The sequence below is a fragment of the Nematostella vectensis genome, chromosome 1 (genome assembly GCF_932526225.1).
Source record: "Nematostella vectensis chromosome 1, jaNemVect1.1, whole genome shotgun sequence".
Taxonomy (NCBI): Eukaryota; Metazoa; Cnidaria; class Anthozoa; order Actiniaria; family Edwardsiidae; genus Nematostella; species Nematostella vectensis.
In genome coordinates, this window is record NC_064034.1 from 4,590,144 (window position 1) to 4,605,777 (window position 15,634).

The window sequence follows — 15,634 nt, forward strand, 5'->3', positions numbered from 1 at the left end:
GAGATTGGGATTATTTTAATGAGGATCCATAGAAATTTGGAGCTTCGCTTTTACAAACCGCCATTTCTATTATTTCATAAAAAAACGTTTTCTCACGCTGTTTTTTAGGTTTTTGAAAGGCACTTTTCCCACGCTCTCGGTTCGCAGATACTCACTCACTCATAAGGTCATTCCACTACCGCTAGGGCACTGTGGGAAATGCCGCGAGTGCGCAGCGTTTTTGTCGAGAACTCATGCCATTAAAGCCAGTGCCGACACTTCTACTCGGTTAAATATTTTAACTTTGCATTTTTTATTTTTTATGTTTTTTTATTCATTGCGGAACAACAAGCGTGCTTCCATATTTATGTAATGCACTTTAAAAAAATACGCAATTCATATTTTTGGGTGTCACATCATTGCTTTGAAGTACAGGCGCGTGCCAGAATATGTGGAAGGGGGGGGGGGGGGGGGCGTAGAGAGATTGTGAGAAGGAAAGGATATTCTTCAACAAGAAAAGGCTGCTTTTTAACGGCCAAGAGGGTGTGTCTAACATTCACTTCGCGTTCTCATTGGCTTTCAATTACCCAACTGATGTTAACTTAATCCCTTGTACGTGAAACCCCCTATGAATCAAAATCCCTGCAATAATGGTTGAGATATCAACATGCCCTATTCTAAAATATTCAATACAGTGGCGTTCCTTCTATGCAATAAAATCTCGATTCGGGTGGAATATTTTTTTATTTTTTTTTTTATAGGGCGGCTAGGTCAGGACGCACACGTGCCAAACAGCGCTATACAAAAGAACGTGAGAGGGCAAAACATAATCCTAAGCCCTGGCAAACTATGACACAGTGTTGAAACATCTCGTGGTGCATATTTTTCTATGGTTCAGAAACATTGTCTCCCCAGCAATGTTTCCTTGGAAAAATGAATGAGGGAACATTAAGGAAACATGGCGGGCGATTAATGTCTTTTTTCAGTATTATGTTCTCGGTTAGCCGGGAGCACTGGGGCTACTCTTGGCTGTGACCTGTGTAGATCACTAAGCAAAACAGTTGTTATCGCCTCATTGGGCGCGGTAATTACCGCGGATGTGGGTAGGATGGCCCGAGGTCCTGCCTTAAGATAGGGGCACGCGCGCGATTCGTTCCTATGATTGCATGGCTAATTAATAAACAAACCAGGATGTCAACACTCGATAACCCCATTACTGCATCGGAAGCTACAGTGAAGAACCGCTTGCGACTCAGTCCAATTATAACAAGGCTAGTAATACGCAAACCAGGAGGAAAAAAACTCGTTCATTTCACTTACGCCTCGGGACATTATTTATCGGCATAATGTGCATTTTATTCTTTTATGGAATTGTTGGAACTGTTATTCGGAAATAGCCTGGTTCACACATTATGCGCAATGACTTACACAGACCAGGGAGTCTAAGGACCGGTTTATACAAGTATGAACAAATGTCTTTCCCAGACTTATGACTGGTTCACACAAGTATGCGAAAATGATTCACAAAAACTGGTTTACAAAAACTGGTTTAGTATGCCAAAATGACTTATACAGACTAAGGACCGGCTCACACTAGCACGATGCCAAAATGACTTATACAGACTAAGGACAGGTTCACACTAGCACGATACCAAAATGACTTATACAGACTAAGGACAGGTTCACACTAGCACGATGCCAAAATGACTTATACAGACTAAGGACAGGTTCACACTAGCACGATGCCAAAATGACTTATACAGACTAAGGACAGGTTCACACTAGCACGATGCCAAGATGATTTATACACACTAAGGACAGGTTCACACTAGCACGATGCCAAGATGATTTATACAGACTATGGACAGGTTCACACTAGCACGCTGCCAAAATGACTTATACAGACTAAGGACAGGTTCACACTAGCACGATGCCAAGATGATTTATACACACTAAGGACAGGTTCACACTAGCACGATGCCAAGATGATTTATACAGACTATGGACAGGTTCACACTAGCACGCTGCCAAAATGACTTATACTGACTAAGGACAGGTTCACACTAGCACGCTGCCAAAATAACTTATGCAGACTAAGGACAGGTTCACACTAGCACGATGCCAAGATGATTTATACAGACTATGGACAGGTTCACACTAGCACGCTGCCAAAATGACTTATACAGACTAAGGACAGGTTCACACTAGCACGATGCCAAGATGATTTATACACACTAAGGACAGGTTCACACTAGCACGATGCCAAGATGATTTATACAGACTAAGGACAGGTTCACACTAGCACGATGCCAAGATGATTTATACAGACTATGGACAGGTTCACACTAGCACGATGCCAAAATAAATTATACAGACTAAGGACAGGTTCACACTAGCACGCTGCCAAAATAACTTATGCAGACTAAGGACAGGTTCACACTAGCACGATGCCAGGATGATTTATACATACTAAGGACAGGTTCACACTAGAACGATGCCAAAATGATTTATACAGACTAAGGACTGTAATTGAAAATTTTTTTTATTATTATTGTTGTTGGTGGTGAGGCTATTCTGGGGGCAATGTCAGTGGGTACTTGAGGCTATTCTGGGGGTATGTCAGTGGGTACATGAGGCTATTCTCGGGGCAATTTCAGTGGGTACGTGAGGCTATTCTGGGGACAATGTCAGTGGGTACGTGAGGCTATTCTCGGGGCAATGTCAGTGGGTACGTGAGGCTATTCTCGGGGCAATCTCAGTGGGTACGTGAGGCTATTTTGGGGGTATGTCAGTGGGTACGTGGGGCTATTCTGGGGACAATGTCAGTGGGTACGTAAGGCTATTCTCGGGGCAATGTCAGTGGGTACGTGAGGCTATTCTCGGGGCAATCTCAGTGGGTACGTGAGGCTATTTTGGGGGTATGTCAGTGGGTACGTGGGGCTATTCTGGGGGCAATGTCAGTGGACACGTGAGGCTATTCTGGGGGCAATGTCAGTGGGTACGTAAGGCTATTCTGGGGGCAATGTCAGTGGGTACGTGAGGCTATTCTGGGGGCAATGTCAGTGGGTACGTAAGGCTATTCTGGGGGCAATATCAGTGGACACGTGAGGATATTCTGGGGGCAATGTCAGTGGACACGTGAGGCTATTCTGGGGGCAATGTCAGTGGGTACGTAAGGCTATTCTGGGGGCAATGCCAGTGGGTACGTGAGGCTATTCTGGGGGCAATATCAGTGGACACGTGAGGATATTCTGGGGGCAATGTCAGTGGACACGTGAGGCTATTCTGGGGGCAATGTCAGTGGACACGTGAGGCTATTCTGGGGGCAATGTCAGTGGGTACGTGGGGCTATTCTGGGGGCAATATCAGTGGACACGTGAGGATATTCTGGGGGCAATGTCAGTGGACACGTGAGGCTATTCTGGGGGCAATGTCAGTGGACACGAGGATATTCTGGGGGCAATGTCAGTGGGTACGTGGGGCTATTCTGGGGGCAATATCAGTGGACACGTGAGGATATTCTGGGGGCAATGTCAGTGGACACGTGAGGCTATTCTGGGGGCAATGTCAGTGGACACGTGAGGCTATTCTGGGGGCAATGTCAGTGGACACGTGAGGCTATTCTGGGGGCAATGTCAGTGGGTACGTGAGGCTATTCTCGGGGCAATTTCAGTGGATACGTGAGGATATTCTGGGGGCAATGTCAGTGGGTATGTGAGGATATTCTGGGGGCAATGTCAGTGGACACGTGAGGCTATTCTGGGGGCAATGCCAGTGGGTACGTGAGGATATTCTGGGGGCAATGTCAGTGGACACGTGAGGCTATTCTGGGGGCAATGTCAGTGGACACGTGAGGCTATTCTGGGGGCAATGTCAGTGGACACGTGAGGCTATTCTGGGGAAAATGTCAGTGGACACGTGAGGCTATTCTGGGGGCAATGTCAGTGGGTACGTGAGGCTATTCTGGGGGCAATGTCAGCGGGTACGTGAGGATATTCTGGGGGCAATGTCAGTGGGTACGTAAGGCTATTCTGGGGGCAATGTCAGTGGGTACGTGGGGCTATTCTGGGGGCAATGTCAGTGGACACGTGAGGCTATTCTGGGGGCAATGCCAGTGGGTACGTGAGGATATTCTGGGGGCAATGTCAGTGGGTACGTAAGGCTATTCTGGGGGCAATGTCAGTGGACACGTGAGGCTATTCTGGGGGCAATGTCAGTGGACACGTGAGGCTATTCTGGGGGCAATGTCAGTGGGTACGTGAGGTTATTCCGGGGGCAATGTCAGTGGGTACGTGAGGCTATTCTGGGGGCAATGTCAGTGGGTACGTGAGGCTATTCTGGGGGCAATGTCAGTGGGTACGTGAGGCTATTCTGGGGGCAATGTCAGTGGGTATGTGAGGCTATTCTGGGGGCAATGTCAGTGGACACGTGAGGCTATTCTGGGGGCAATGTCAGTGGGTACGTGAGGCTATTCTGGGGGCAATGTCAGTGGGTACGTGAGGATATTCTGGGGGCAATGTCAGTGGGTATGTGAGGCTATTCTGGGGGCAATGTCAGTGGACACGTAAGGCTATTCTGGGGGCAATGTCAGTGGGTACGTGAGGCTATTCTGGGGGTATGTCAGTGGGTACGTGAGGCTATTCTGGGGGCAATGTCAGTGGGTACGTGAGGCTATTCTGGGGGCAATGTCAGTGGGTACGTGAGGCTATTCTGGGGGCAATGTCAGTGGGTACGTGAGGATATTCTGGGGAAAATGTCAGTGGGTATGTGAGGCTATTCTGGGGGCAATGTCAGTGGACACGTGAGGCTATTCTGGGGGCAATGTCAGTGGACACGTGAGGCTATTCTGGGGGCAATGTCAGTGGGTACGTGAGGCTATTCTGGGGGCAATGCCAGTGGGTACGTAAGGCTATTCTGGGGGCAATGTCAGTGGGTACATGAGGCTATTCTGGGGGCAATGTCAGTGGGTACGTAAGGCTATTCTGGGGGCAATTTCAGTGGGTACGTGAGGCTATTCTGGGGACAATGTCAGTGGACACGTGAGGCTATTCTGGGGGCAATGTCAGTGGGTACGTGAGGCTATTCTGGGGGCAATGTCAGTGGGTACGTGAGGCTATTCTGGGGGCAATGTCAGTGGGTACGTGAGGCTATTCTGGGGGCAATGTCAGTGGGTACGTGAGGCTATTCTGGGGGCAATGTCAGTGGGTACGTGAGGATATTCTGGGGAAAATGTCAGTGGGTATGTGAGGCTATTCTGGGGGCAATGTCAGTGGACACGTGAGGCTATTCTGGGGGCAATGTCAGTGGGTACGTGAGGCTATTCTGGGGGCAATGTCAGTGGGTACGCGAGGTTATTCTGGGGGCAATGTCAGTGGACACGTGAGGCTATTCTGGGGGCAATGTCAGTGGGTACGTAAGGCTATTCTGGGGGCAATTTCAGTGGGTACGTGAGGCTATTCTGGGGACAATGTCAGTGGACACGTGAGGCTATTCTGAGGGCAATGTCAGTGTGTACTTGAGGCTATTCTGGGGGTATGTCAGTGGGTACGTGAGGCTATTCTCGGGGCAATTTCAATGGGTACGTGAGGCTATTCTGGGGGCAATGCCAGTGGGTACGTAAGGCTATTCTGGGGGCAATGTCATTGGGTACGTGGGGCTATTCTGGGGACAATGTCAGTGGACACGTGAGGCTATTCTGGGGGCAATCTCAGTGGGTATGTGAGGCTATTCTCGGGGCAATTTCAGTGAATACGTGAGGCTATTCTGGGGGTAATGTCAGTGGATACGTGAGGCTATTCTCGGGGCAATTTCAGTGGGTAGATAGGCTATATCTCAATATCCTCTCAAATGACCTCTTCATAATCAATTCATGTCTTAATACGGGATTCCCCTACTTTATCGGGGCCAGGGGCCTCATAGAGAAGTAGGACGGGGTCCTAAAGCCAGGCGCACGCGGTGAGGAAAATTTCACTCGTGTACTTTGCTCACTGCCTCCCGAGGCCAAAAAACTCAGAGTGTGCGGACGTCGCTCGAACGAAATTGCGTCTCACGAGCAACTATAGCTATATTCTCTCCTGCTTGAACTGCGAGTTTCAGCGAGCAAAGTACACGTGTGAAATTTTCCTCACCGTGGGACGGGGTCCTAAGGACCACCCATTCGATATACATTTTTTAAAAGAACATCTAATTTTCACCTGAGGCCGAGCGGTTCTAATTTTTAAAGTTGTTATGAACATTGAAAATACAAAAAAGAACCTTGATTTAAATTGAACGGATTAGATAATTTAGGCAATTGTTTAGTTAAGCTACCACGGCTTCCTCTACTTTGAGCACAGCCGCCCTCTCCTATGATTAGACTGATAAGATTTATTGTAGTTTACGCATTTCCCTTTGAGTAAGAGTTTAGGAATGAGGCACGTCCTACTTTAGGACACGTCCCACCTGCCTATAAATTATAGTACCCATTTAGCAATCTTTAAGAGTTGAGCAGAGAAACCGAAGAGAGAAGAATTGAGTTGAGAGCCAGAGAAGCAGAGTTAGAGAAGTCAGAATGGAGTTTGAAGAGTTACAAGCTTACTTGGAGTTGTATTTCTTTAAGCCCCGGAGACGAGATCAGACGTAAGTTGAATTTGTAAATATTGATTTAGCCTTTTTGCGATTTACAGAACTGCCTGTAATCCTTAGGTTTTTATCCTAAATTTGTGAATTGTTAATCACTTCATAGTTATCACCGCATGTGTTCGATAGTTGGACGAGTTGATTGTAATAAACGCTGTTAAATCAAGCTTGGATGACTGTTCTACACTGTGGTTGACAATAAAACGAGCCCACTGCACACTCCCCACAAGTAGCTGCTTTGGAACCGCTTATAAAAGTACTACGGAATATCGCTGTGACTTTTAATCACGCAAGCATTGCTTGTTTATTTTTTCTCTAGAGAATTTAGTTTGCACGACTTTTGTTTTAACGGGAGGTATATATCAACAGAGTAGTTGCGTTGACGTTTCGCTGGTCGGAGCTAAGGAGGGCCAACCTGAGTATCAGGCCCTGTATCACCCATAAATGTAATAACACCCATAAATGTTATAACAACCATAAATGTAATAACAGTCACCCATAAATGTTATAATAACCATAAATGTAATAACACATCGCCCATAAATGTAATAAACAGTCAACCATAAATGTAAGAACACGTCGTCCATAAATGTTATAACTTATAATTTCGACTCATAGAAACAACATTAGACAACCAAACTTGGCAGATGTCATGTTGGTGTCAAGGGGGGTGCAACGATATGTCAACTGAGCATGACGTCATCGATGACGTCACTAAAAACAGCAATACTCATATCTCATCATAGAAACATCATAAGGCGGTCTTACTTGGCAGATGTCTTGTAGGTGTCAAGGGGGTCCATCGATATGTCAAATGAGCATGACATCAACGATGACGTTACTAAAAATGGCAATAGTAACGTCATCGTTGATGTCATGCTCAGTTGACATATCTTGCACCCCCTTGACACCTACATGACATCTGCCAAGTTAGACCGAACTATTATGTTTCTAATTATGTTTCTATGATGAGATATGAGTATTGCCGTTTTAAATGACGTCATGCTGATTTGACATATCGTTGCACCCCCCCCCCCCCTTGACACCTACAAGACATCTGCCAAGTTTAGTTGTCTAATGTTGACTGTTTATTACATTTATGTGTTATTACATTTATGGTTGTTATAAAATTTATGGGTGACTGTTATTAGATTTATGGTTGTTATAACATTTATGGGTGTTATTACATTTATGGGTGATACAGGCCCTCCTAACGAGGGCTAGCGCTCGAATCGTCAGCGCAACAACTCTGTTTCACAGAGGCGTTTAACATACCTTTTTAGCCTTTTGTTGATTCATACTTTCTCTACTACGGAGACTGTGATCGTGTCCATTTTTTTAGCAGGCTCGTGTTTATATTTTACTGGATCTTGTTCAAGTTTTTCGTTGTTTCGATTTTCTACGGATCGACTTTTTACAGATCGACTTTTTACGGACCGAGTTTGTACGAATCGACTTTTTACGGATCGACTTTCTACGGATCGACTTTCTACGAATCGTCTTTTTGCGGATCGCTTTTTTACGGATCGACTTTCTACGGATCGACTTTTTACGGACCAACTTTCTACGGATCGACTTCTCGAGTCTTGCCACTGACCCACTAACCCCGGCCGAACCTGCCTGTCGAACAGGATCCCCTCCATGGCCCTTCTAGGGCTCCGTACTCAAATATAAAATATCCGGTCGAGTCGATCGTTACCGAATCACGTTCCATGTGACCCAAGGAGTTTGCTGACGGAGGACCGAGTTTAATGGCTCTATTTAAAGGATTTGTGAATCACCGTGAACAGCTTATGAACGAAGACGCTCAAAGACGTGAATTGCGTCAAAAGCCGCTAGAGGTGCTTATGTTATAAGCACGGAACTCAAATACGGCAATAACGCGTGTTTTAAAGCTAAATAGTGACTAGTCTGATAGTGACCTCTAATCTTCCTCTTTCTCGTTAGAATAACAAAACTATCAGACATTGAAAGGTTTTGCGTGATAGAAGCTTTAATTGGGAACTTGAAATTACAAATTGTTCTGTACATGTATTTTTCTTTCCGTGGATTTCAAGAGATATGATAGCTAAGTCTTATAATGTGACAAATTTGTGCAAGAATATTCTGTCACACAAGTTCCATGACCTTTGTCTGTTTCGGTTTAAAACAAGGAAGTGTTAAAAAGATCCATTCATTAGAATTGGAATCAAGTTATTATTTTCGAGGGCTGATTAGCAATAAACACACTTCAGTTTTGTTTACAAAATAGGATATTGTTTCTTCGCGCCGTAAAATAGTATTAAGAGAATAGAATCTCTCTTAGGTAAAAACCACTCGCTTGCTCTCACGAATCTTTTCGTCTTTTTATTAACAGTCGTGGAATATTACACCAAACGATACCAGTTTTTTTTTTGTACAGTTACGTATCTATGCATGCCTTTAATTAAGCCGCTAGGAATCGGTTTATTCGCGAGGATCACTGGACTACAAAGACGTAGCAAACGGCGAAAAGGTTGTTAACGCAGAGACTTGCAGACGCCATGAAGTCACTGAGAGGGTCCCACAGACACTGACTCGTCACTTGAATCCCCTGGTTCCGGACCTCTCCAATAAACGCGAGCGCTAAAACCTTCTGTTTATCCTTAAGTACCTTGCCCTTCATCTGCTGTTCCACCTTCTTGCTTATAGCTGCTGTCTGCTGCGAGCAAATGCTCTCGTCGTAGACTTTTCCACTGAGATATTCAAGCAACACGCTTGCGATAACCTCTTCCGAGCACTTCGTCAGCTTTTCGAGATCACTTTTTTCTGTTCTGTTCACTTCTTCTTCGTTCTGCTGGTAGAATACCGAGGAGTGGGGATTGACTTGATCTTCCAGTAAGAAAAGTCTTGTCGCTAGAGATTGCAGAGCTGAGATCTCCAGATTTCCACTCTTGGAAAGTCGCTTGAGTTCCAATTCCGCCGAATCAAATGAATACGAGCGCCGCCTGGCAAGCAAAGAGGGCCTTTCCACCGTCAGTCCGCTACTCTCCATACTTACTCCTGCTGCTTAAGACTTCATGGACTGGAGAGAGGAGAAACGTTATTAGATCTCAGAGTGCAGTTTGTGTTAGATGTGCTCATAAGTGTGATAATCTATAAATGAAGGTTCGTGACCTCGGTTAAGAACGAGCACTCAAGAGCCCCGATGTTTCGTTAGCTTTGCAAGATTTCCTGTTTTGACAGAAATGAAGGCGTAAAGGATTACGAGGTCTGTAATTGGTTTGACCTCGTTGGTAACGATGTGTATTCAGCATGGAAGCTGGATATACGGGAAATGCGCCAATGTGTTGGCGAAGAGCGCTGTGAAGGCCGTCATGGCTCAGCCATGCTCTTAGTAAAATAATCATAAACCTGCTGACTGCGACCTAATGGTTCAGGAAATGCCGCCCTGTTTGAGCGTTTTGTGCAGACAGGTTAGGAAATCGTACGGGTAATATAATAATAACGTCATTTTCGCTCAGCCCTGAGGGCATAGTGGTCATAAATGAACTTGTAGAGAGACGTGCTTCATACAAATGATTACGATACTAGTTTGGGGTGCCATACTAGTCAGAGGTGCTGCAATGCGTTTGAGCCATCGGCCCATACTGGTCAGAGGTGCTGCAATGCGTTTGAGTCATCGGTTCATACTGGTCAGAGGTATTGCATGCGTGTGAGCCATCGGTCCATACTGGTCAGAGGTGTTGCATGCGTGTGAGCCATCGGTCCATACTCATATCAAACATATTCCCCATGGATAGTGTTCTTCGTTTGTATTGCCTTATATGGACATTGATGCCCATATTTAGAAGAGAAAACATGGTGAAAAATCCTGATTCCTGTCAATTTGAGACTCGCGGCAAGAATTTGTCAAGAAAAAATTGATCCCTTTGTCAAATCTTTATCTCACTAATCTTGAAAAGCCCTGAGACCCAGGCCTCAAAGAGATTGACCGAGCAGGTTTGAAGGTAGCCTGCGTGCAGCCGGAAATAGTTCCATTATTACCGTCTGCGAATTACCCGACAGAAAGCTTGTTTAGACCCCCTGCGCATCTACCGCCGGAGTGAAGCGATTTCTGATTGGCTATCATTTGGTTTAAATGTAACGAGCCACGCGATTGGTCAATAGCCCCATGTACCCTGCATATATATAATTTTTCGAATGTTATGATTTTGCACGAGAGTTTGACAGCGAATTCTTTCGTGTAATTTGTGCCTCACGGATGTAGCTAATAGCGACCAAAGGTTTGTCATCGGGGGTAAAGGGAAGTTTAATAAAGCTTTTGAGCTGAAAAGTCTTTTTTCCACAAGAATAAGCGAGTATATTTGCCGTCTGGTTCTTTAGCGATTGAGTAAGCAGAGAAAGCGAGTATATTTGCCGTCTGGGCGTTAGCGATTTGTTTATACGTTCGGCGGACGAGCATCTTGCCTAATGATTCGAGGTCCTCTGGAAGTTTTCTCTCTTTGTCCAACGAGGGCCATTTAACTCGGACAGTTACAGCCACATGTGGGTTTGGAGGATTCGGAGTATTTGCAGCAGCGGTAGCTGCATTTGTAGCAGGAGCTGTAGTTGCAACAGGAGCTGGAGTTGCAGCGGGAGCTGGATTTACAGGGCTGACTGGCCATTTCGGTTGTTGGACCATTGCGAACAGGAGTAGAAGCGAGTTCTTCTGGTCTTGAGGATGATGACTTACCCTGTGATTTCGTTGGTTTCTTGCTCGGTGTTCTGATTATCGCTATATTTATTTTGAAAGAGGCCTTCAATTGTTTTTAGATCTTGAAGCAATTGTGTTCGTCGCTTAAGTTTTCTAAAGCGCAGACGGCAAATATACTCGCTTACTCTTGTGGAAGACTTTTCAGCTCAAAAGCTTTATTAAACTATTAATAATAATAATAATAATAATAATAATAATAATAATAATAATAATAATAATAATAATAATAATAATAATAATAATAATAATAATAATAATAATAATAATAATAATAATAATAACTGTCGCTATTAGCTACATCCGTGAGGCACAAATTACACGAAGAAATTGCCATATTGGTTTGCACTCTTCGAGCCTTCGCGGTCAAACTCACGTGCGGAATCATACCATTCGAAAAATTATATATGCAGGGTACATGGGGCTATTGACCAATCGCGTGGCTCGTTACATTTGAACCAGATGACAGCCAATCAGAAATCGCTTCACTCCGGCGGTAGGTGCGCTGGGGGTCTAAACAAGCTTTCTGTCGGTAATTCGCAGATGGTGATAATGAAACTATTTCCGGCTGCACGCAGGCTAGTTTGAAGGTCACCAAAATATTGATATGGGTCAGAGGTGCTAAATGCAAGTGAGCCATCGGTCCATACTGGTCAGAGGTGCTAAATGCAAGTGAGCCATCGGTCCATACTGGTCAGAGGTGCTAAATGCAAGTGAGCCATCGGTCCATACTGGTCAGAGGTGCTAAATGCAAGTGAGCCATAGGTCCATACTGGTCAGAGGTCCTGCATGCATTTGAGCCATCAGTTCATATTGGTCAGAGGTGCTGCATGCATGTGAGCCATCGGTCCACACTGGTCAGAGGTGATGCATGCAAGTGAGCCATGAGTTGATACAGGTCAGCGGTGCTGCATGTATTTGAGCCATCGGTTTATACTGGTCAGAGAAGAGCCAAATGGAAATAATTTTGTGCGCATGCGTACAGTTGTATATTTTGGGTGCCATGTTATGCGTACACCTTGATGAGCTATCTATAGTATAACCAGAACATCGGTAAAGAAACGCGTTTATATTGTATAAAGCAGTCGGTCGGGTGCCACCATGCGAGTGATCATTAATCTTTGCATGTTACGCATTCTAAGCTTGTAGACTGCATGCCGCGCTACACGACAATGTCGACACAAAGGCTCGCATCATCATCATCATCGTCATCAATAACATCTCCATCACTGGCTTCATCTAGCGTCTGCAGCTTGACTAGCAGTTGCTGAGGAGGGCAAGCCTCCGCCACCACGCATTTCCTACCCTTCGTATTATACTTCTTACCCATACTGTAAGTTGACGTCCTTTTTGCCTGAACCCCCTCTCCCTCGTCAGACTGTTGCCGCCCTTTTATCTTTATTCCAGCGCTCACACTACTGATGACATTGATGGAATTCCTCCGCACGGCAGCAGCCTTTTTCTGCGAGAACATCGACGCAGGTAGAGACTCAGACAGGTTTTTGTTCATTAGCGTCGGCCGTGAAGCCGTCGACATTCGTCGTGTAGTATTGGGCTTAGCGCTTGGAGCTGTGACAGCTACTGATCGTCGTCGGAGGAGATTGTTTGTTTTGACTGCGATCTTTGCCGTCTTGCTGACGCTTAATCGACGGTTTGTCGGACAGGAGAGTTGAATTGCGTTTCCTGGTATCATCTCCCCGGATATATCACATGTACCCCACATATCAAAATCGTCATCTTCACTTGGTGGTGGAGTCGGTGATCTTGGCTTAACTGCCTTCTCTCTGTACGAGTATGAAAGCTGCTTCTCAAATATAGAGTATAATTGTCTTAGATTATCGAGGTGATTTTTGCCGGCGGGTTTTCCCGATTTCTTTGGCAGTTCCGGTGCTGTGTAAGGTCTGAGTTCGTCGTACAAATTTCCTGATTTGCGTGACCTTGCACTACTTGGCTGCTGTTCTACTCTCGCTGGTTCTGATGGGAGTGTCCCAGAAAAGGGAAGGGACATGGAAGTCCGAGAGCGCTGCGTTTTAACGAATGAGGAATCAGGTGAGGAAATGGATCCTCTCTTCAGAAATAACCTCGATCTTTCCCATTCCTTTGCCGTTTTAAACTCAAGTCTATCCCGTGCATGGGGTGACGCATTTCCCTCGAGGACCAGGATACGAGAACAGAAAACGTTCCCGGATTTTGCTGCACAAATAAGAGGTGTTTCGCCATTGAGATTAATCTTATCGGTGTTGAGACTGAGTTTCTTTAGCACCTGTAGCACCTGGTTTAGCAACATAAAGTTTCCCGTCATAGCAGCGTAGTGAAGTGCTGTGTTCCCGCTCTTATCGGCAGTGTTTGGGTCGAACGAATGAGTTTCCTCCAAGATGACCGAGACGAGCTGCTCACGGTTAAGTTTTGCTGCATGACACAACGCGGTCATCCCATCGGAGTCTCTAATTCCAACGCGTGCACCGCGAGACAGCATAATTCGCGCCAATTTGGCCGCTTTTCCTTCTTCCTCCAATAAACACAACTCCATCAGAGCAGTCCTTTTAGCAGAGTTTCGATAGTTCACATCGATTCCCATTTCTACTAATAATTTCGCTTGGTGAAATCGTTTGTTTCTTATTGCATTGGTGAGTGCAGACATTTTTGTGCATGTATTTTCTCTTTTTGGTTAAGTTTGATGCAGCAACGTAGCAACTGTAAACCGGGCACAACCAAATTCGTTAGTCGTTTTTACAGGTTTTCTCTCACCTTCATTTAATCATTCAATAAGAAGCATCAGTGATAATTTCCAGGTCTTGTTGCTTTCTTTTCTCTCGCGCATATCATTTTTTTCTTCACCAACTTACTTGTTTTTCCCTCGCTTTGTTGCCATAACAGAACAAATTTGCTTTGGTTGAATGAATGAAAAAACATCTGTCCCCGTGGACTCGTGATTAGAGGTCGCTTGCTTCTCCACTAAACGTGGTCTAGTGATAATAAAAACCTAAAACTAATAAAAGCCTAAATAATAATAAAAACCGAAAGGAAATCATTATGATCGTGACTTGGTGGGATAATACAAACTTTTTAAATTTAATAATTTATAGATCTTTAAATAAAAGAGCTTTGTTTTTCTTATTTTATTTCAATACAAGTAAAAGTTCGTAGGGCTGTATTGAATTTTCACAAAAAATTCAATTAAGCTCATTTTAAATTCATAGAGGATCGGAGACAGTAACTAGTCCAGGTGAATAACATAAAATAATTTTAAACCTTTAAAAGGCTTATCGTGTTTATTTGCTCGACCAGGTTCATGCTTTTTTTTTTGGCTCACTTGGTTTTTTTTCTTAATCCATTTATTATTATTATTATTATTATTATTATTATTATTATTATTGTTATTGTTATTGTTATTGTTATTATTATTATTATTAATATTATTATTATTATTATTATTATTATTATTATTATTATTATTATTAATCTCCCTAGTTTTTGTGCCTGTGGTGAACGCTTCACAGTCAGCCATGCATTATCCTGTAAGAAAGAAGGCTTTGTAGCTCAGAGGCATGACACCATCAGAGATCTCTTGACAGCTCACATAAGTAAAGTGTGCAAAAATGTAGAAACAGAGCCACTCTTGCAACCACTTGACAATGAAGTCTTTAACCTGCAATCCACTGTTACAAGCAAAGAAGCGAGGCTGGATATAAAAGCAGGAGGTTTCTGGACACCAGGAGTTACAGCATTCTTCGATGTACGTGTAACGCATGTTAACTCCCAGGCTAACCAGAACAAACCCACAGAAACTATCTTCAGAGAACAAGAGAATGAGAAGAAGAGGAAATACAACCAGAGAATAATCAACGTAGAGATGGGAACCTTTACACCACTAGTTTTTGGCACAAATGGAGGCATGGGGGTAGATTGCAAGAACTTTCTAAAATCCCTTGCAGAAAAACTGTCTATTAAGAACGGCGAGGCTTATGCCAGTGTAATCTCATGGATACGTATCGAATTTTCTTTCGCAATTTTAAGAACAGTTCACAAATGTCACGTAAGAGGTTCAAGATTCCCGTTCAAATCACGCGATGTTTTAAATGATAATGATTTTATATTGCCCATAACAGATGTTATGTAAGGCCGCCATATATATATATTTTTTATAAAAAAATGATTTTTTATTTTTTTTAATATTTTTTTCTTTCGCATATTTTTTTTTACTATTTTTAAATCTTATTGCTATCAATTTTATAAACAAATTTTTGTAAATCATATTTTAGATTATAATGTTATATAGTGAATTTTAATAAAATTTATTATTATATTATTATTATTTTAATATTA

At 43.9% G+C, this 15,634-nt stretch overlaps 1 protein-coding gene and 1 long non-coding RNA gene across 2 annotated transcripts; one reads left to right on the top strand and one right to left on the bottom strand.

Annotated features, from left to right (window-relative positions):
• The first annotated feature begins 5,720 nt into the window (after window positions 1-5,720).
• LOC125563223 lies at window positions 5,721-6,763 on the top strand. Its single transcript, XR_007308239.1, has 2 exons — window positions 5,721-6,597; window positions 6,704-6,763. It is a non-coding gene; the product is annotated as an uncharacterized LOC125563223 (long non-coding RNA).
• A 1,809-nt stretch (window positions 6,764-8,572) lies between these two features.
• LOC5517196 (ankyrin repeat domain-containing protein 26-like) lies at window positions 8,573-14,667 on the bottom strand. The gene is made up of 2 exons (XM_032387271.2): window positions 12,635-14,667; window positions 8,573-9,640 (listed from the first exon to the last, which is right to left on the bottom strand). The coding sequence occupies exons 1-2, from the start codon at window positions 13,947-13,949 to the stop codon at window positions 9,600-9,602; spliced, it is 1,356 nt and encodes a 451-aa protein (XP_032243162.2). The 5' UTR covers window positions 13,950-14,667; the 3' UTR covers window positions 8,573-9,599.
• Window positions 14,668-15,634: the final 967 nt, after the last annotated feature.